This window comes from Salvelinus alpinus, chromosome 5 (assembly GCF_045679555.1).
Source record: "Salvelinus alpinus chromosome 5, SLU_Salpinus.1, whole genome shotgun sequence".
In the NCBI taxonomy this organism is placed as follows: Eukaryota; Metazoa; Chordata; class Actinopteri; order Salmoniformes; family Salmonidae; genus Salvelinus; species Salvelinus alpinus.
The window spans coordinates 53475758-53497428 of record NC_092090.1 but is presented as its reverse complement, the minus strand read 5'-3'; the positions used below and the strand labels follow the sequence as shown (position 1 = coordinate 53497428).

Sequence of the window (21671 nt, the reverse complement as noted above, 5' to 3'; positions counted from 1 at the left end):
CTAGCTTGATGCTTACCGAATTTAGCTTGGCTGGGCACTAGCTAGCCCTAGGCTAGTTGGTTTCGGTCAATGTTAGCTTACATGTTGGGGGTTTATAGTGTAATGGTTGTAGCATTGTGTAGCACAGGCCTCCAGTAATTTACAACTTTTTCGAGATTGACACTGATGGTACAGTAAGTTATATACAGTGCATTCGGAAAGTATTCAGACCCCTTCCCTTTTTACACATTTTGTTATGTTAGAGACTTATTCTAAAATGGATTAAATAAAAAAATGTCCTCATCAATCTACACACAATACCCCATAATGACAAAGCGAAAACAGGTTTTTAGATTTTTGGGCAAATGTATGAAAAATAAACAACATAAATACCTTATTTACATAAGTATTCAGACCCTTTGCTATGAGACTCGAAATTGAGCACAGGTGCATCCTGCTTCCATTGATCATCCTTGGGATGTTAATACAACTTGTTTGGAGTCCACCTGTGGTAAATTCAATTGATATATAAGGTTCCACAGTTGACAGTGCATGTTAGAGAAAAAAACAAGCCATGAGGTTGAAGGAATTGTCCGTAGAGCTCTGAGACAGAATTTTGTAGAGGCACAGATCTGGAGAAGGGTACCAAAAAAATATTCCAGAATTTCAACCATCTCTGCAGCACTCCACCAATCAGGACTTTACAGTAGAGTAGCCAGACTTAAGCCACTCCTCAGTAAAAGGCACGTGACAGCCCGCTTGGAGTTTTCCAAAAAACACCTAAAAGGACTCTGACCATGAGAAACAAGATTCTCTGGTCTGATGAAACCAAGATGGAACTCTTTTGTCTGACTGCCAATCGTCACATCTGGAGGAAATCAGGCACTGATACCCCATTTCATTGATCCACAATCCATAGCTAATGCTGTACAGTGCAATATGAATGTCAATACGCACAATATTCTGACTTGGGAGATGATTTCCCACATCAAAGGTCCCGCAATAAGAGCTACAACGCTAATATTTGTGTAAATTGTTCACAGTTGTGTTCTGTGGGTGTCCCTGAGTAGAATGATACCTATTTTCATTGAGTCACAATCCATAGGTAAGGTTGTGCAGTGAAATAGTATGCCCCCAATGCAATTCTGAAGTCACAGCCACAATGTGATTTCTTTTGTCAAATTAACTAATTATCTTTTGTTGAATTTATATAACACTCCAACCTTGTTTAGCATATTCTAGTCCAAATATGGAATGATTCCACTTTTTCTAATCATTTGCATCACTTTCAATGACTAACTTTTACTTTGAAGGCAAACCGCAAATTGCACTAATGTGGCCAATACTCATTGTGGCTAGCTTCACATAGGTGTCTCGACTCTCACACCGCAGTTGCTTTTGGTGTTGCTACTCGCTGTCATTTCCATTAGGACAGAGGGCAACGCGGCAGAACAGAGGTGGGTGAGACGTGATTTAAATCTTTAAACGACTGGATATTTGAAGTAAGTGCTTTTGTTGCTTGAACGAGGAACATTGTCGGCCCGGTACAGCAGTCACTGCCATAAAGTACGTTAGCTTAACTAACGTTAGTGTTTCTCGAGGAGTTGGCTAGCTAGCTAACGTTAGATAAACTAGCGAATCAAAAGAGACTAGCAAGTCATATTTTTTTCCACATTTTCCAATTGTATCTCTTAATTAGAAACATTCACACGTTATGTTTTGTGGTCAGTCATAGTAGATAACTAACGTTAATAGTTAGTGGCTACAAGCTAGCTAGGTAACGACGTTGGTTAGCTAGCGTAGTAGCTGGATAGTTAGCCAGCTAACGTTAGCTATCTGGTGAGTGAGAATGTAATTGAAGCAGGTCCCTCGCCTTTGTTTAATAACTTAGTCAAGTTATATAGTAAACTATATAACTCATATGAAGATACAGACCAACAGTTGTGAGAATAAAACAGTTACTAGCTTGTTAGCTAGAAATATTTTTGAAAACCAACGTCTAAAGGATAAAGTGATTGACGTTTTGCAGGACGACTGGTACATGGTCTGGTCCTATTTTTAACCGGGATTTCGTTTAGAGAACCAGTGTGCTCCTCAGAAAAGAACTTGGGCGGGTTCGCATTGGGCGATGAAGGGGAGTGGAGAATGTTTGAAGTATGGTAACCTATGCGGTTCCACAAAGCGCTAACATCCGGTTTTCTGTCAGAGATGCATTTGAGGAGATGGGGAAACTTCATTTGTGTCTTACAAGCCCCGGCGCCCATGCGTCGGCCACGGGCTGGGCGGTGCATTCTGGGAGATTACGAGACAAGGCGAGCTCTCCTTCAAGGAGGGAATGGGAGTCAATTGGGCGTGACATTACCTACTTTTGAGGAAAATGGGCAGGTTTCTTGATCCATAACCTGACTTTGAGAAGTGAGTGCGTGACGATTATCTTATCAACCAAGTGACGCAGTATGACAATGTGAACGCGATTGATCAACAGTCTGCTAGCTGAGGCGTTATATGTTCCTCCATACATATACAATATGATTTCTATCTCATTTCTCTAATATCTCTGCTAAGTATTTTACAACTTCCGTTTCTCCTGAAAACGGAAGTAGGGACTCTGCGTAGGCGTCATTTTACACCTGCTATGACCTCTGAGAAGCCAGCAAGAATAAGCAAGACCTTGCAAGAATAAAGCGCTGACCTTGGCGATTTTCCTTCAAAATATAAGTCACGCAAAGATGATAAAAAAATTATACAAATGGCCGACATCACATTTTATTAGGAAATGTTAGCAGACTTAAAATTTTGTTTAACAATGTCAAAGTGAATAGCCTTAATAGCACAAATAATATTATAGCATTGACATTTTAACAGCATTAAAATGAAGGATTACTGTTATTATGGTAACAGTAATTAAAATGACAAAACATGATGTATAATGCTATTATAATCAATTTTATACATTTTAAATCCCATTGTTATTTAGCCCATTTGTATTACACTATGTTAAGTATGTTTTTCATTTTGGACCTGCACATTAACACTAGAAGCTTATTACTTAAAATGGATCAATTGAAAGTGTGTTCACAGCTCCAATCCAGATGTGTTGGTCATTACTGAGATGAGTGTTTTGAATACTGATGTTAACCTTTCTGGTTATAACCTTTTTTGGCAAGACAGATCTTCCAAATGTGGAGGAGTGGCAATCTTTACCAAGGATCACCTTCAGTACTCGGTTGTCTTAACCAAGTCTGTACACTAAAAATGTGATTAGCTGGTTTTATGCATTAAACTTTCAAATAACTTATCTGTTGCTGGGTGCTATTGTCCTCCATCAGCACTGGCCTGTACCCTACCTGCCCTAAGCTCTCTCCTGGCCCCTTACACTAAGTCTGAATTTGTCCTGCTTGGTGACTTAAACTGGGACATGCTTAAACCACCTGACCAAGTCCTAAAGCAATGGGACCCCCTGAATATTTCTCAGATTATTACCAATCAAATCAACGTTTATTTGTCACGTGCGCCGAATACAACAGGTGTAGACCTTACAGTGAAATGCTTACTTACAGGCTCTAACCAATAGTGTGAAAAAAAAGGTGTGTGTGTGTGTAGGTAAGTAAAGAAATAAAACAACAGTAAAAAGACATTTGAAAATAACAGTTCCAAGGCTATATACAGACACCAGTTAGTCAGGCTTATTGAGGTAGTATGTACATGTAGGTATGGTTAAAGTGAATATGCATATATGATGAACAGAGAGTAGCAGTAGTGTAAAAAGAGGGGTTGGCGGGTGGTGGGACACAATGCAGATAGCCCGGTTAGCCAATGTGCGGGAGCACTGGTTGGTCCCGCACATTGGCTAACCGGGTGTGACTCCAAACACTCAGAAAAGGCTACTCTCCTCGATGTTATCCTCACAAATAATCAGTCTGGTGTTTTGATGACCTTAGTGATCACTGTTTTACAGCCTGTGTTCGTAATAGCTGCTCAGTGAAACAACCTGTCCTGATTTGTCAAACTTTAATGAGCAAGCCTTCCTTCATGAACTGGCCTCTGTAAAATGGTATGATCAGCTTGGACCTTTAAAAAAAATATTTTCAGTGGTATTGTTAACAAACACGCCCCCATAAAGAAAATTAAAAACAGGTTCGACCATGATCATGCAGAGTTACTCCACCTCAAGAATGGCATTTGAAGGCATTTGAAGGCTAACCACAAATTCCTTATTGTGGCTAGCTTCACAACACAACTCGGTCCATTGACCCTCACTAGCCAGATGAAGCTAGCTGGCTGCTTATAACGTTAGCTTTGGGCAACAGAGTTAAGTAGCTGGCCTGCTATTTATTTTCATGAACTGATGTTCAATTTCAATAGGTGAGCAACAAGTGGCAACCTAGCTAATACTTACTCACAAGGATTCCTAAATCATTGCTAAGAATAATGAAAATTACTGCAGTTTCTGCTGGTCATTGTTTTCAGGCTGGTTGTGTTGGCGCTAGCTAGGTACCAAGCTAAAACTAGCTACCCCAGAACTTGCGGTCGAACAAATTATGCTTTATTACCAACGCAGTATTGTGAACACATGGTTCGTGGTCGGTGTTTGCAGACTTTTTTGCACAGCTTTGACAGTGCTACTTTATCTTTTTTGACACGCAAAGACGCAAACGGCGTTCCATAGTATATATGTCGTGAAGCTAATAGCAGTGACGCTATTACTGTGTAACTCCGGTAGGGCAACATCTAAAAAATAGCGCAGTTGGTAGTGTGTACCGGTGCTTGACCAGTCGGCGAAAACCAACAACACCCACGACAGAGAACGGTTGATTGTCAAGGGCAATGAATTCCATTATCTTGGTGTTAATGAATTTCGCCTTTAAGTTGTCTCGCTGAAATTTTCTTACTCTTTCAAATGACTGCTCGATCCACACAGCAGACATTGTGTGGACTTGGTTAGAAATGCTGTGTCACACATGCAGCGCAAAATTTTACGTGCCGTTATTACGTCATGTACCTTACTTTATATAGGTATACATGGCAGCTGTGACATCGGTTTTTTATATTGGTGTTAAACTAGACATCAGCCGATACCGATTTTGGCATTTTTAGCTATTATCGGCCAAGTCCAATATGTTCACCGATTTTATATATTTTTTAATCGTGCATCCCTAATATTTTTATTGGACATATAAAGAAATACAAATTGAGCAGATACATCCTTTTATACCCTATACTTGTGGAAACACCTCACTCCCCTTAACAAAAGCAACATATAATTGTATATAAATATACAATAGCAGTCAGAAGTTTAGACACCTGCTCATTCAAGGTTTTTTATTTTTTTTACCATTTTCTACATTGTAGAATAATAGTAAAGACATCAAAACTATGAAATAACACACATGGATCCCTGTAGTAACCAAATAAATAGTTTAACAAGTCTAAATATATTTGAGTGTTTTCAAAGTAGCCACCCTTTGCCTTGACAGCTTTGCACACTCTTGGCATTCTCTCAACCAGCTTCATGAGGAAGTCACCTGGAATGCTTTTCAAGTCTTGAAGGAGTTCCTTGTTGGCTGCTTGTTGGCTGCTTTTCCTTCCCTCTGCAGTCCAACTCATCCCAAACCATCTCAATTGGTTTGAGGTCGGGTGATTGTGGAGACCAGGTCATCTGATGCAGCACTCCATCACTCTCCTTGGTCAAATAGCCCTTACACAGCCTAGAGGTGTATTTTGGGTCATTGTCCTGTTGAAAAACAAATGATAGTCCCACCAAGTGCAAAAACCAGGTGGGATGGCGTATCGCTGTGGTATCCAGGCTGGTTAAGTGTGCCTTGAATTCTAAATAAATCACAGTGTCACCATTACACCACCTCCTCCATGCTTCACGGTTGGAACCACACATGCGGAGATCACCCGTTCAGCTACGCTGCATCTCACCAAGACACGCCGGTTGGAACCAAAAATTTGAAATTTGGACTCATCAGACCAAAGGACAGATTATCCCTGAACAGTTGATGTTGAGATGTGTCTGTTATTTGAACTCTGAAGCATTTATTTGGGTTGCAATTGCTGAGTCTGGTAACTCTAATGAACGTATCCTCTGCAGCAGAGGTAACTCTGGGTCTTTTCTGTGGCGGTCCAGTTTCATCATGAGACCCAGTTTCATCATAGCGCTTGATGTTTTTTGCGACTGCACTTGAAGAAACTTTCAAAGTTCTTGACATTTTTCACATTGACTGACCATGTCTCAAAGTAATGATGGACTGTCGTTTCTCTTTGATTGAGGTGTTCGTGCAATAATATGGACTTGGTCTTATACCAAATAGTACTATCTTCTGTATACCACCCCCACCATGTCACAACACAACGGATTGGCTCAAACATATTAAGAAGGAAAGAAATTACACAAATTAACTTTTAACAAACCTGTTAATTGAAATGCATTCCAGGTGACTACCTCATGAAGCTGGTTGAGAGAATGTCAAGAGTGCAAAGCTGTCATCAAGGCAAATGGTGGCTACTTTGATGAATCTCAAATATAAAATATACACTGCTCAAAAAAGTAAGGGGAACACTAAAATAACACATCCTAGATCTGAATGAATGAAATATTCTTGAAATATTCTTATTAAATACTTTTTTCTTTACATAGTTGAATGTGCTGACAACAAAATCACACAAATTATCAATGGAAATCAAATTTATCAACCCATGGAGGTCTGGATTTGGAGTCACACTCAAAATTAAAGTGGAAAACCACACTACAGGCTGATCCAACTTTGATGTAATGTCCTTAAAACAAGTCAAAATGAGGCTCAGTAGTGTGTGTGGCCTCCACGTGCCTGTATGACCTGCCTACAACGCCTGGGCATGCTCCTGATGAGGTGGCGGATGGTCTCCTGAGGGATCTCCTCCCAGACCTGGACTAAAGCATCCGCCAACTCCTGGACAGTCTGTGGTGCAACGTGGCGTTGGTGGATGGAGCGAGACATGATGTCCCAGATATGCTCATTTGGATTCAGGTCTGGGGAACGGGCGGGCCAGTCCATAGCATCAATGCCTTCCTCTTGCAGGAACTGCTGACACACTCCAGCCACATGAGGTCTAGCATTGTCTTGCATTAGGAGGAACCCAGGGCCAACCGCACCAGCATATGGTCTCACAAGGGGTCTGAGGATCTCATCTCGGTACCTAATGGCAGTTAGGCTACCTCTGGCGAGCACATGGAGGGCTGTGCGGCCCCCCAAAGAAATGCCACCCCACACCATGACTGACCCACTGCCAAACCGGTCATGCTGGAGGATGTTGCAGGCAGCAGAACGTTCTCCACGGCGTCTCCAGACTCTGTCACGTCTGTCACGTGCTCAGTGTGAACCTGCTTTCATCTGTGAAGAGCACAGGGCGCCAGTGGCGAATTTGCCAATCTTGGTGTTCTCTGGCAAATGCCAAACGTCCTGCACGGTGTTGGGCTGTAAGCACAACCCCCACCTGTGGACGTCGGGCCCTCATACTACCCTCATGGAGTCTGTTTCTGACCGTTTGAGCAGACACATGCACATTTGTGGCCTGCTGGAGGTCATTTTGCAGGGCTCTGGCAGTGCTCCTCCTGCTCCTCCTTGCACAAAGGCGGAGGTAGCGGTCCTGCTGCTGGGTTTTTGCCCTCCTACGGCCTCCTCCACGTCTCCTGATGTACTGGCCTGTCTCCTGGTAGCGCCTCCATGCTCTGGACACTACGCTGACAGACACAGCAAACCTTCTTGTTCTTCTTCTCTATAAGAAGTTGCCGCTATTTATTATTTTACACCTGGGGTTGCTAATGCATTACTTTTACCCATTTGAATAAGAAACTCACTGAAATTGAAAAAAATCCAAGCATTTATATTTAAAATACAGTCTTGCTTTATCGAAGGCAAGTTTTTTTTTAGATGGACTTGATCTTTTATATTTGCCATCTGGGTCTTGTTTTAATAATATTGAAATCAGACCTTCCTACTGAGTTCATGACAGGCTACCATTTCTATAGGCGTAGTTAAAACATACTAATCATTGGGCTTTGAGTATATCAAAAAATGCTTGACATACCTGTACTGGTTTTCAATCAAGCCCTGGTGTTTTTCTAGACTTAAAGGATTTAATAGCCTCAAAGTTATTCTTATAGTTTTGCCTTCAGGGAGTACAGGAGGGGACTGAGCACGCTCCAGCGTTGAGGATCAGCGTGGCAGATGTGTTGCTACCAACCCTCACCACCTGGGGGTGGCCCGTCAGAAAGTCCAGGATCCAGTTGCAGATGGAGGTGTTTAGACCCAGGATTCTTAGCTTAGTGATGAGCTTTGAGGGCACTATGGTGTTGAACGCTGAGCTGTAGTCAATGAATAGCATTCTAACATAACTGTTCCTTTTGTCCAGGTGGGAAAGGGCAGTGTGGAGTGCAAAAGAGATTGCTTCATCTGTGGATCTGTTTGGGCGTAATGCAAATTGGAGTGGGTTTCTGGTATATTGGTGTTGATGTGAGCCATGACCAGCCTTTCAAAGCACTCCGTGTCTACGGACGTGAGTGCTACGGTCTGTAGTCATTTAGGCAGGTTACCTTTGTGTTCCTGGGCACAGGGACTATGGTGGTCTGCTTGAAACATGTTGGTATCATCCTGGTAATCCGTCTGGCCCCGCAGCCTTGTGTTGAGCTGTTTAAAGGTCTTACACACGTCGGCTACGGAGAGCGTGATCACACAGTCGTCCTGAACAGCTGATGCTCTCATGCATGCCTCAGTGTTTCTTGCCTCGAATCGAGCATAGAAGTGATTTAGCTCTTCTGGTAGGCTCGTGTCACTGGGCAGCTCACGGCTGTGCTTTGTAGTCTTAATAGTTTGCAAGCCCTGCCACATAAGACGAGCGTCGGAGCCGGTGTATTATGATTCAATCTTGGACCTGTATTGACGCTTTGCCTGTTTGATGGTTCGTCACAGGGCATAGCAGGATTTCTTGTAAGCTTCCGGGTTAGAGTCCCGCACCTTGAAAGCGGCAGCTCTACCCTTTAGCTCAGTGCGAATGTTGCCTGTAATCCATGGCTTCTGGTTGGGGTATGTACTAGAGGTCGACCGATTTATGATATTTCAATACCAATTTACCGATTTATTGGAGGACTAAAATGGGTCGATAACGATTAATCGGCCGATATAAAAAATAAAATAAAAATTTCTTTTTTAAATGTGTATTTGTAATAATGACAATTACAACAATACTGAATGAACACTTATTTTAACTTAATATAATATATCAATAAAATCAATTTAACCTCAAATAAATAATGAAACATTTTCAATTTGGTTTAAATAATGCAAAAACAAAGTGTTGGAGAAGAAAGTAAAAGTGCAATATGTGCCATGTAAGAAAGCTAACGTTTAAGTTCCTTGCTCAGAACATGTTAACATATGAAAGCTGGTGGTTCCTTTTAACATGAGTCTTCAATATTCCCAGGTAAGAAGTTTTAGGTTGTAGTTATTATAGGAATTATAGGACTATTTCTCTCTATACGATTTGTATTTCATATACCTTTGACTATTGGATGTTCATATAGGCACTTTAGTATTGCCAGTGTAACAGTATAGCTTCCGTCCCGCTCCTCGCTCCTACCTGGGCTCGAACCAGGAACACATCGACAACAGCCACCCTCGAAGCAGCGTTACCCATCGCTCCACAAAAGCCGTGGCCCTTGCAGAGCAAGGGGAACAACTACTCCAAGTCTCGGAGCGAGTGACGTTTGAAACGCTATTAGCGCGCACCCCGCTAACTAGCTAGCCATTTCACATCGGTTACACCAGCCTAATCTCGGGAGTTGATAGGCTTGAAGTCATAAACAGCGCAATGCTTCAAGCATTGCGAAGAGCTGCTGGCAAAACGCACAACATGCTGTTTGAATGAATGCTTACGAGCCTGCTGCTGCCTACCATCGCTCAGTCAGACTGCTCTATCAAATCATAGACTTAATTATAACATAATAACACACAGAAATATGAGCCTTAGGTCATTAATATGGTCGAATCCGGAAACTATCATCTCGAAAACAAAACGTTTATTCTTTCAGTGAAATACGGAACCGTTCCGTATTTTATCTAACGGGTGGCATCCATAAGTCTAAATATTCCTGTTACATTGCACAACCTTCAATGTTATGTCATAATTACCTAAAATTCTGGCAAATTAGTTCGCAACGAGGCAGGCGGCCCAAGCTGTTGCATATACCCTGGCTCTGCGTGCAATGAGCGCAAGAGAAGTGACACAATTTCACCTGGTTCATATTGCCTGCTAACCTGGATTTCTTTTAGATAAATATGCAGGTTTAAAAAATATATATACTTCTGTGTATTGATTTTAAGAAAGGCATTGATGTTTATGGTTAGGTACAGTCGTGCAACGATTGTGCTTTTTTCGCAAATACGCTTTTGTTAAATCATCCCCCGTTTGGCGAAGTTGGCGGTCTTTGTTAGGAAGAAATAGTCTTCACATAGTTCGCAAGGAGCCAGGCGGCCCAAACTGCTGCATATACCCTGACTCTGTTGCAAGATCAGTGACACAATTTCCCTAGTTAAAAGAAATTCATGTTAGCAGGCAGTATTAACTAAATATGCAGGTTTAAAAATATATACTTGTGTATTGATTTTAAGAAAGGCATTGATTTTTATGGTTAGGTACACGTTGGAGCGACGACAGTCCTTTTTCGCAAATGCGCACCGCATCGATTATATGCAACGCAGGACACGCTAGATAAACTAGTAATATCATCAACCATGTGTAGTTAACTAGTGATTATGATTGACTGTTTTTTATAAGATAAGTTTAATGCTAGCTAGCAACTTACCTTGGCCTGTTACAGCATTCGCGTAACAGGAAGGCTCCTCGTGGAGTGCAATGTAAAGCAGGTGGTTAGAGCGTTGGACTAGTTAACCGTAAGGTTGCAAGATTGAATCCCCGAGCTGACAAGGTAAAAATCTGTCGTTCTGCCCCATGAACAAGGCAGTTAACCCACCGTTCCTAGGCCGTCATTGAAAATAAGAATCTGTTCTTAACTGACTTGCCTAGTTAAATAAAGGTGTGTAAAAAAAATATTCGGCCAAATTGGTGTCCAAAATAGTTTTCCGATTATTAAAACTTGAAATCGTCCCTAATTAATCGGCCATTCTGGTTAATTGGTCGACCTTTAGTATGTACTTAAGGTCACTGTGGGGACGATGTCCTCGATGCACTTATTGATAAAGCCAGTGACTGATGTGGTGTACTCTTCAATGCCATTGGAAGAATCCCGGAACATGTTCCAGTCTGTGATGGCAAAACAGTCCTGTAGTTTGGCATCTGCTTCATCTGACCACTTTTTTATAGACCGAGTCACTGGTGCTTCCTGCTTTAATTTTTGCTTGTAAGCAGGAATCAGGAGGATAGAGTTGTGGTCGGATTTACCAAATGGAGGGCTTGGGAGAGCCTTGTACGCATCTCTGTGTGAAGTACAGGTGATCTAGAATTTTTTTCCCTCTGGTTGCACATTTAACATGTTATGGAAATTTGGTAGAACTGATTTTAATTTCCCTGCATTAAAGTCTCAGGCCACTAGGAGCGCCGCCTCTGGGTGAGTGGTTTCCTGTTTGCTTATTTCCTTATACAGCTGACTGAATGCGGTCTTAGTGCCAGCATCTGTCTGTGGTGGTAAATAAACAGCCACGAGAAGTATAACTGAGAACTCTCTAGGCAAGTAGTGTCGCCTGCAATTTATCACAATATACTCTACTTCAGGCGAGCAAAATCTAGAGACTTCCTTAGATTTCGTGCACTAGCTGTTGTTTACAAATATGCACAGACCTTACCCCCCTGTCTTGCTGTTCTATCTTGCCGGGGCAGCGTATATCCTGATAGCTGAATATCGACGTCGTCATTAAGCCACGATTCCGTGAAACATAGGATATTACAGTTTTTGATGTCCCGTTGGTAGGATATTCGTGTTCGTACCTCGTCTAATTTATTGTCCAATAATTGCACGTTGGCGAGTAGTATTGACGGTAATGGCAACTGTCCCACTCGCCTTCTCCGGGTCCTGACCAGGCATCCGGCTCTTTGTCCTCTGTACCTGCGTCGCTTCCTCTTGCAAATAACGGGGATGGCGGCCCTGTTGGGTGGAGTCGTGTTAATGCAGAATTGTCTTGTTGAGTTTTGTAAATGGTGATTTTAAATGTTTGCAATTTCTGCTCGGCATCAGACTAAGTTTGTGCTTCAGTTGTACTTCTAAACTCAATTCACAACAATTCACAAACTTGCATTCTATCAGCAGGCGGGGCTCTGATTGATGTGTAGCTACCTTTCGCCGGTACTTTTCTCGGTGTAGCCAGACTATTTTTCTCTGGTAAATTGCAAGATTAACTTTAAGCAAAACATTAGGAAATGTAGATTTCTATGATGGGCCTAAACATTAGAAATGGGATAGCCATGCATCAGTTTAGTAAAAAAATGCTTTTTCATTGTAAGCTTATTTACTTACCAGCAACTCCAGACTCCACAAAGACACAGCTTGTAGACATGCTGCTGGAGAGCCAGTAATGCGTCAAATCGTTGTTCATTTGCATATTATCTCTCATTCACATTCGCTTGTAAATGTCCAAACTCACCAAAAAATGACATTTTGATAGCTTCTACTTATAGGTATAACTTTGAGCTGGATTGCCTCGTTAGCATATCTAGCTAACAGCCTCCTTGGAAATTCGCTATTGTGCTAATTTTGTTAGCATTCTGGTAATAGACGCCCAATGGGCTTGTTGGCATTTTTTGGGCGCCCCCTTGTGTACTTAGCTGGTAATAGTGTAAATCCCTTGGTGACAGAAGGATGGTATGACGATGCCCAACCCTAGTATTAAAGAGCTGAAAGGTATAAACATGTTTGTCTTTATGTAAGAAACAAACTTTTACATCAATTTATAGAGTAGAAACTCTTCATTAGGTTTTAATACATAGGCCAACACCAATCACCCACAACCAACTATTTTATCCTTTCCCAGGCCTTGCATCCAACCGCATGTTACAACACAATAAAATGCAACAGCAACAAACCATATATTCAGAGTCCATTTTGCAAAATTGACTGCTTTTCAGCTGATTTCCCACCCTTTATGGGCCACCTAGGGGTGTGAGTTCAATTCCATCATTAGTTGTGCTTTTAAATGGACACTAGATGGGGTAGTTTTTTCATACTGTAATTGATCTATCTTAGCTGTCAGCTTGTAAATATTTTTGCCAATTTACCTTCACCTTGTGCAGAGTTAGGGGTTGGAAACGCATGCTGGTGAAATTAGATTGCTTTAGCTACCGTTATGGAGTTCGCTAAATATTTTCATAAAGAAACTGATAAAACACACAGGTGCTAAATCAAGGTGACCTTACAAAGTTGAGGACAAAGAGCAAGGTTGTCCACAACTAAAGAATCATTGTGGGATCTGAAAAGACACTTATCCCAAAAGTATGATGGTGTACTTACTACCTGCACATGCTAAAACAAATTAGGTGGGTAGATAACTGTGTCATTGTAGCAATGAATTTATAAACAAAATTCGTTTTGTTCATTTTAGTTTTTTTTCTATACAATAGGCCATAATTGATTTTGGCCCATTAGGCCTGGCCTAACGTTCAAGGAGATTTCTGTTTTGATTGGGTTATTTTGCCTAAAAACCTTTTTAGGCCTACCTATAGAAAAATAAACTTCATCTTTGCCCAGCCTGGCAAGACTGGCCAAAAGGGTGTTTAGCATCCCCAGTGGCTCTGCAAGTGTGGAGAGGATATTCTCCGCTGCTGGCCGGCTCTCCAGGCACCATCGCATCAGCCTGAAGCCACAGACTGGCAAAACTTGTGTTTCTAAAAATGAATTCAAAGCCACTAACAAGTCATTTTTCGTTGAATTTGTATTTAATATTTAAGTCAGAGCCTATATGCACAATTTTCACACCAAAAAAAATGACTTTTTAAAATATTTATCGCTTATCATATACTTTAAATTATTCTTCATGTTAACTAGTATAAAATATATGGATAATTGTGCACATTTTCCATAATTTTCACCCTAATTATTAATTTACAAAGTACACAGGTCAAGAATTTTATTCTGAAGGATTCCAAAAATCCATGACCTGGAAGTACTTAGTTATTCTTGCCTGCTTCACAGTGGTCCTGCTATGTTAGGTTACAAGTATGGATACGCTCAAAACATAGGTGTAGCTTCAGGAAGGGATACATGTTCTTGTAGATACAGGAAGACCACATATATTGTTGAAATGGATTCTTTACTACTTTTTTTTGTTTACAGATAACATGTTCTCTCCAGCTATTTCCATACTAGCTAGCATGATATCTAACTTGTCAAGAAGTAGCTAGCTAGCTAAGCATGCAGCTAACTTTGGCTAGCTTGTCACTCATGCGAGCAGGTTCCTGTATTTAGTTTGAGGTGGGGATAGTTGCCTCAATATTATGAGGAAAATAAGAATGCAGATTCATTTTACACTGACTGATTACCCTTCCATCAATTTATCCTGCTAATGACAAGACAAACATGTCAGTTTCTGTCTAGAATAACACACTTAGCTATCAGATCAACATAAGAATCCCTGTGTCCTTCACAGCCCACCTGCACATTACTATTTTTACACAACTCACTGCTTAAATTGGCCATGTATTATTGCAAATGCCCAACAGTTCACATACAGCTGCACCGGCATAGTTGAGCCCAACCTGTGTATGTTGTCATGAGTAATGAAGATTCTGATGCTACACAACACATACTAGACTAACATTGCCAACACTCGCATTAACCAGAGCGCTCAGTCATCTCTTTGACCAGTAAAGCAAACATAACACAGTTCAACATTGTGCATGCAGTATTCACATCCCTGGAGGATCAGTGGTGACACTCATTAAATAGTACTTTCATGCCCTTAAAACCAATAATGCAATTTAATATTGACAGTTTTCATTACTCTGTGTATATGCAGGTGCTGGCTGTGACATCAGTTTGCTTTGCCCTGTTTTTTTGTTATGTATCAGGCTGTCCCTTTCACTCTAACTCATTACACATTTCCTATATAATCACACAACCTCTCAATCTTTTGCAGGTTAGGAAACAAACACCGCTGACAAGTGAAAACCAAAGCCCCTCTGGAGAAAGTTTTCCTGTGGATCATTTGACTGCAGTTTGGTTGAAGTGAAAGGAGTCTCCATCCCACTCTGTGATTGTTTTGGAGAGACAGGCGAGTTGTGTGCTAAAGGACTGCGATGCACCGCTTAAGGACTTGCGCTGCCCGGCTGCGGCCGCTGACAGCCTCTCAGACTGCTCAGAACTTTTCACAGCAGAGGCGTGCGGCCGTACCAAGGACTTTTCAGCCATTTAGGTGCTACACCGCACCTGTGGCTGCCGAGCCTTTCCTCAATGGAACAAGCTCCAATTATGTGGAGGAGATGTACTATTCATGGCTAGAGGACCCCAAGAGTGTTCATAAGGTAAGGCCCTTTACCCCCGTTGGAGTGGGGTGCTCTATGGGCATCCAGCTCCTATAGAGTGAGATGTTCCTGCACTTTCTGTCTCTGGGGGGGGATGTAAATGCAGCTTTGTTAACACATCGACAATAATTAGCCCAGCATATGTGACTCACCACCTGGATTCGGTCTTATGTAGCAACATTTGAATTTCAGTTTTTTTACATTGGATAGAAGTAGAAACTCAGAGCTACAAAATGGTTATCATACACTGCATTTGAGGAAACAATGGGAAAGTAATTCTGCTTTGAAAGCTGATCACCTCGTTATTGAGAGAACAGTCTTTCAATGTTTTGGTACTACTATTGGAGAGGAGAGCCCTTCTTTGTCTATACCCATTCAGCATTGTTTACACCCTCTTAAGCCTTAGCCACACCCATCTCTTTGAGGGTTGATCCCACTGTTCTGTACAAACTTGCCAGCTACTTCCAGACATCTAAGAGAGAGCGAACAGCTCACTGAACATTACTCACGTTATCTGTGGTTTCACGTTCAGAGCGCACACTGGACGCTCTGGCCAATAAGTAGGGTTGTTCTGAAAGCTCTGACCTCACATCGACAGTCAAGCACCTAAGCTAACTGGCTAACATTGGCTAGCTACTTCCAGACACATAATGAGAGATCACCCCACTCTGACCGTTTTACTTGCCCTAGCAGAGCTGGTTAGGCTTTTTTCATGTTATCCAGAGCGTTGGTGACTGTAACTGTGCTGTTGTCAACAATTGAATAACGCTTTGTAGACGAAGTTCACTGACACCAGACATATTCAACGGGTGTTGAGCTTTCAAAAAGGCATCAGTTATTCTGCGCTCTGGCACACTAAGACGAGAGTCTTTTGTTAAGAAATTTAGCTAGCTAGGTAAACAATGAATCCCAACGCATGACGTAACATTAGTTAGCAAGCCAGCCAGCTAACGTTAGCTAGCTAGCTAACAGTACACTTTAACTTGAAATGAAAATACTTTGTCAAAATTAGAGTGGAGTCTTTTGTTAAGATATGTAGCTAGCTAGCTAAACAATGGACCATAATCACAACTCATGACATTACTACCTTGCGTGAATGCAGGTAGCTAACCAACCAGGTTCTATGGCTATAACTAGTTAAGCAAATGTGTCTGAGATGCAAAGAATAAGATCATACACATAACGTTAGCTAGTGACCCAGACAGCTAATGTTAATTTGTTAACAGTACACTTGAAATTAAACCACTTTCTGTCAAAATTAGAAACGTGAAATATCTGAATTTTACCAGTATACATTATGGTTGGATGCCTCCTGTGTGATGCCATGCATGGTTGCCTTAGTTTTACGATGTTATCCAGACTGTTGTTTTTTCCATCTCCTTAGCTATCATACTCGAATTCTACTTTCAAAACTCGGTTCTCCAGAAAGTGGAGAGCATACACATAACGTTAGCTAGCAAGCCAGCCAGCTAACCTTAGCTAGCTAACAGTACACTAACTTGACATTAGGTTTATGCAATTTTACTATGTGGATATTTTTTTTTTTAAGCTGCGTTTGACACGATTACCTAAACATACTGACCAGCTCCAATAGACAGACGCCTGCTATGTGGCAGACCAATCCAAACTTATCTCTCGGCATGTCCAGCCCACTCATCTCAGCCAATCATGGCTAGCGGGAAGGTTGCTCACTTTTTCTGTGGCTAACCAGCTAGGCTCTTAATTTAACAATTTTATTCGTATGTACAGATGGCATACAAGTTTGATATTAAGGTTCACATGTTCGAGAAGGCATTTCTGCCAAAAAACACATTTTGGTCAAATATTTTTTACTTTCAAACAGCTCTCCTGTGAAGTCGTGACTTGCGACATATGCCTAGTTTCCTGAATCGGGTCACAGAGGTAATTTTTTTTGTTCATTTTTAAAAACTGCTAGCAATACCAAGCAAAAAAATATTTGGAGGCTACATTCCTGAATGTGCCCATTCTACATCTGTATTAAACAGGTTTTGAATTTTTTGTTAAAGGCCCAGTGCAGTCAAAGTGAACATCATGTTTTTTGTGTTATTTTTTCACACTGAGGTTGGAATAATACTGGAGAATTGTGAAGATAATGCCATTTTAGTGTAAGAGCTGTTCGAATAGACTGTCTGAAATTTCAGCCTACTTAGGTGAAAGGGAGTTTTGGCGTTCCATGGTGACATCACCATGCAGGAAATTAGTTAACGGTGAATTTTACTCTGGCTCTGCCACAGCATTTCGTTTCTACTAAATTAGCAACATTACGATTTTGTCATTAACATCAACTTAATCCAAACACCAAGCTGGAACGAGCGCATCTTCATTTCACTGGTAGAATTGGGAAGTTTCGACTTCCTGTTTATTCATCTGTTCATAGTGAACTACAAAGTCCACTATTCGTAGAAACGACATTATTGCGTGTTGGCTGTTGTTTACTTAAAATCTCAGAACTTCTCTAGGCATTTTATACGTTTTCATTTTGTAACTTATTTTACCCCCTTTTTCTCACCAATTTCGTGATATTCAATTGGTAGTTCGTCTTGTCCCATCGCTGCAGCTCCCGTGCGGACTAGGGAGAGGCGAAGAAACACGACCCTGCCAAGCCACACTGCTTCTTGACACAACATTTGTTCCTTCTGACTGTGCTAATTACAAATAAGCACAAAAATGAGGTCCCGTTCTACATACCAGGTATTTACCCCAATGCTGCCAGTGGTTTTTCGGCTATCAAGAATGATACTTATATCCTTATGGTGACCAAAGATTATCAGAAGTATTTTCAGGCTGAACAGATGGGGAATCCATTTCGACGAGACCTGAGAAGTGATGCGGTACCATTGTTTTCTCCCTTCAAAACGAAGATTTTCAATTACAGTAGAGGTAACATAACGTTAGCTGGACTAGGTACGTTAGCTAGCTAACGTTACAGTCCTGAAAGCCATCAACTAAATCATATAGCTAGTTACCTTTTGAATACGCACTGAAAATCATTTTCCCGCATGCCATCGTAGTCACTTCTAGACTGGTAGCTAGCTAGATACCTTCTGCAGAGTAAACATGTTTGTCTGTTCGTTCTGCCTTTTGGACTAACATTAGCTGATGTAAGCTAGCTAACGTTAGAAAATAAGAGTAACTCAATCTGGTAGCCATCTATTCCACCCTTGTATGGAAAACGCTCTGTTACAAAAAAATAGATTTGTCGAAATAGCTAACACGCTCTCGGTGTGTTGGTAGTAATGATAAATAGCTATGGGTGGTAAGTTGGTTCTCAGCTGGCTAGCAATCTAATGTAGCCAATGTAGTGATGCTAACTCGCTGATAATATTGAAATGTCCATGTTAGGTGTGCTAAGATAGACAATTTAATAGAGCTCAATACAATTTAGTGGGGTGATTTTAAATTGTGTCTTTGTTGTAGGTGGTACATCATTTTATTCCACCAGCATGTGTTTCCAACCCCTTGCTCTGCACAAGGGGAAGGTAAATGGGCAAAAATATTTGCACGTTGACGAATTACAGTAAGCATGGCATAAACATGAATTGGGAAGCTTTTGCATGAGTTTGTGTTGTGGGGTTACAGCTAGTTAGATGTAGCTTGAGGACCACAGCGTACCTTCCATACCAATTTAGTCTACCCCTTTTCTCTTTTGACCTTTTCACTTTGTAAAACTCAGGTTATCTGGAGTCCTTCCACGGGCCCTGCTGAAAAATGCCCCAAAGCGGCGTCATTTTTTGTAATTGAGTCTGAGGGAGGGGACACACCTTGCAGTTAAGGAGCACAAGATTGTGGGACAAAAATTTGCAAGGCACACTGTCAAGACTACAACCGCTTCATTCTTCTCTCTGGGGGCTGCATCACAGTGGTAGGTGTGTCACAACAGACCCTGGTTCAATTCCAGGTTGTATCACAACCAGCCGGGACTGGGAGTCCCATAGGACGGCGCACAATTGGCCCTGCGTCGACCGGTTTGGCCGGGGTAGGCCATCAATGTAAATAAGTATTTGTTTTTAACTGACTTGCCTAGTTAAATAAAGGTTAAATATATAAAAAATATGTATATTCTCAAAACACAATACAAAGACACGTCTACAAAAATCCCCTGCTGCTATTGAGAAGAATGAACTGTCAAAGTCAATGGGCAGGGGGAGGTTTACAGATCTTTTACAGGTCGTTGAGGTGAGGAATGGGGTTTTGGTTGTACTTAGACAGTATTGTTGTGAATGAGAACGATTGAAAGGTGCCATTTCGCCTCAATCTCCCATACACAACAATACATTAAACTGCCTTAATGTTGCTGGATTCCAGGAAGAGTAGCTGCTGTTTTGGCAGGAGCTAATGGGGATCCTTAATAAATACAAATACATACTGTTTAACTTCTTATGGCTGCAGGGGCAGTATTGAGTAGCTTGGATGAAAGGTGCACAGAGGTGCCCAGAGTCAACGGCCTGCTCCTCAGTCCGAGTTACTAATATATGCATATTATTATTAGTATTGGATAGAAAACACTCTGAAGTTTCTAAAACTGTTTGAATTATGTCTGTGAGTATAACAGAACTCATATGGCAGGCAAAAACCTGAGGAAAATCCAACCAGGAAGTGGGAATTCTGAGGTTTGTAGTGTTTCAACTCTTTGCCTATCCAAGATACAGTGGAAATGGGGTCATATTGCACTTCCTAAGGCTTCCACTAGATGTCAACAGTCTTTAGAACCTTGTTTGATGCTTCTACAATAAAGGAGGGGGGAATGAGAGGGGATTAATTCAGAGGTCTGGCAGAGTGCCACGAGCTGGTCACGCACATTCACATGAGAGGTAGCTTGCGTTCCATTGCATTTTTGAAGACAAAGCAATTCTCCGGTTGGAACATTATTGAAGATTTATGATAAAAACATCCTCAAGATTGATTCTATACTTCGTTTGACATGTTTTTATGAACTTTCGCCTGGACCTGCCAGCGCGTCATCAGTTTGGATTGTGTAATAAACGCGCAAACAAAAGGTGTTTGTACATAAATGATGGACTTTATCGAACAAATCAAACATTTATTGTGGAACTGGGAGTGCATTCTGATGAAGATCATCAAAGGTAAGTGAATATTTATAATGCTATTTCTGACTTTGTTGACTCCACAACATGGTGGATATCTCTTTGGCTTGTTTGGGCTCTGAGCGATGTACTCATATTATTGCATGGTGTGCTTTTTCGGTAAAGCTTTTTAGAAATCTGACACAGCGGTTGCATTAAGGAGAAGTTTATCTAAAGTTCCATGCATAACACTTGTATTTTCATCAACATTTATAATGAGTATTTCTGTAAATTGATATGGCTCTCTGCAAAATCACCGGATGTTTTGGAAGCAAAACATTACTGAACGTAACGCGCCAATGTAAACAGATTTTTGGATATAAATATGAACTTTATCGAACAAAACATACATGTATTGTGTAACATGAAGTCCTATGAGTGTCATCTGATCTCTATTTATGCTTTTTGTGACTCTGGCTGGAAAAATGGCTTTGTTTTTCTGTGGCTATGTACTGACCTAACATAATCGTTTGGTGTGCTTTCGTCGTAAAGCCTTTCTGAAATCTGACACGTTGGCTGGATTCACAACAAGTGTAGCTTTAATTTGGTGTATTGCATGTGTGATTTCATGAAAGTTGAATTTTTATAGTAATTTATTTGAATTTGGCACTCTGCATTTTCACTGGATGTTGGCCATGCGGGAGGCTAGCGTCCCACATATCCCAGAGAGGTTAATTGCACTATAATGATGACAAAGGGTGCCCACAAACTGTTAAGGCCTACATAAAGCTGTCCTGACAGTGGAGCTTTTCTTTCAGCCCCATGGAGTGAATCCTTACCACCGCTACACCTGGCTATCAGCGGAGCGTTGTCTGGTATCAAAGTTCATTCAGCCTCATTTACTCTCTTTAAAAAAAAAAAAAAAAAACTGCCATTAGGTACCGAGATGAGATCCTCAGAGCCCTTGTGAGACCATATGCTGACACATGCACATTTGTGGCCTGCTGGAGGTCATTTTGCAGGGCTCTGGCAGTGCTCCTCCTTGCACAAAGGCGGAGGTAGCGGTCTTGCTGCTGGGTTGTTGCCCTCCTACAGCCTCCTCCACGTCTCCTGATGTACTGGCCTGTCTCCTGGTAG

General features: G+C 41.3%; 1 protein-coding gene across 3 annotated transcripts in view; it reads left to right on the top strand.

Annotated features, from left to right (window-relative positions):
- The first annotated feature begins 1305 nt into the window (after positions 1–1305).
- ogdha (oxoglutarate dehydrogenase a) overlaps positions 1306–21671 on the top strand; it is an 85730-nt gene continuing 65364 nt past the window's right edge. For 2 of the 3 annotated variants that reach the window (XM_071402273.1, XM_071402275.1), the window contains exons 1-2: positions 1306–1436; positions 15105–15489. In XM_071402273.1, the coding sequence (XP_071258374.1) occupies positions 15265–15489 (225 nt within the window). In that variant the 5' untranslated portion in view covers positions 1306–1436; positions 15105–15264. Of the gene's footprint in view, positions 1482–15104; positions 15490–21671 lie in introns of all 3 variants that reach the window. The other variant, XM_071402274.1, reaches the window with a different exon arrangement.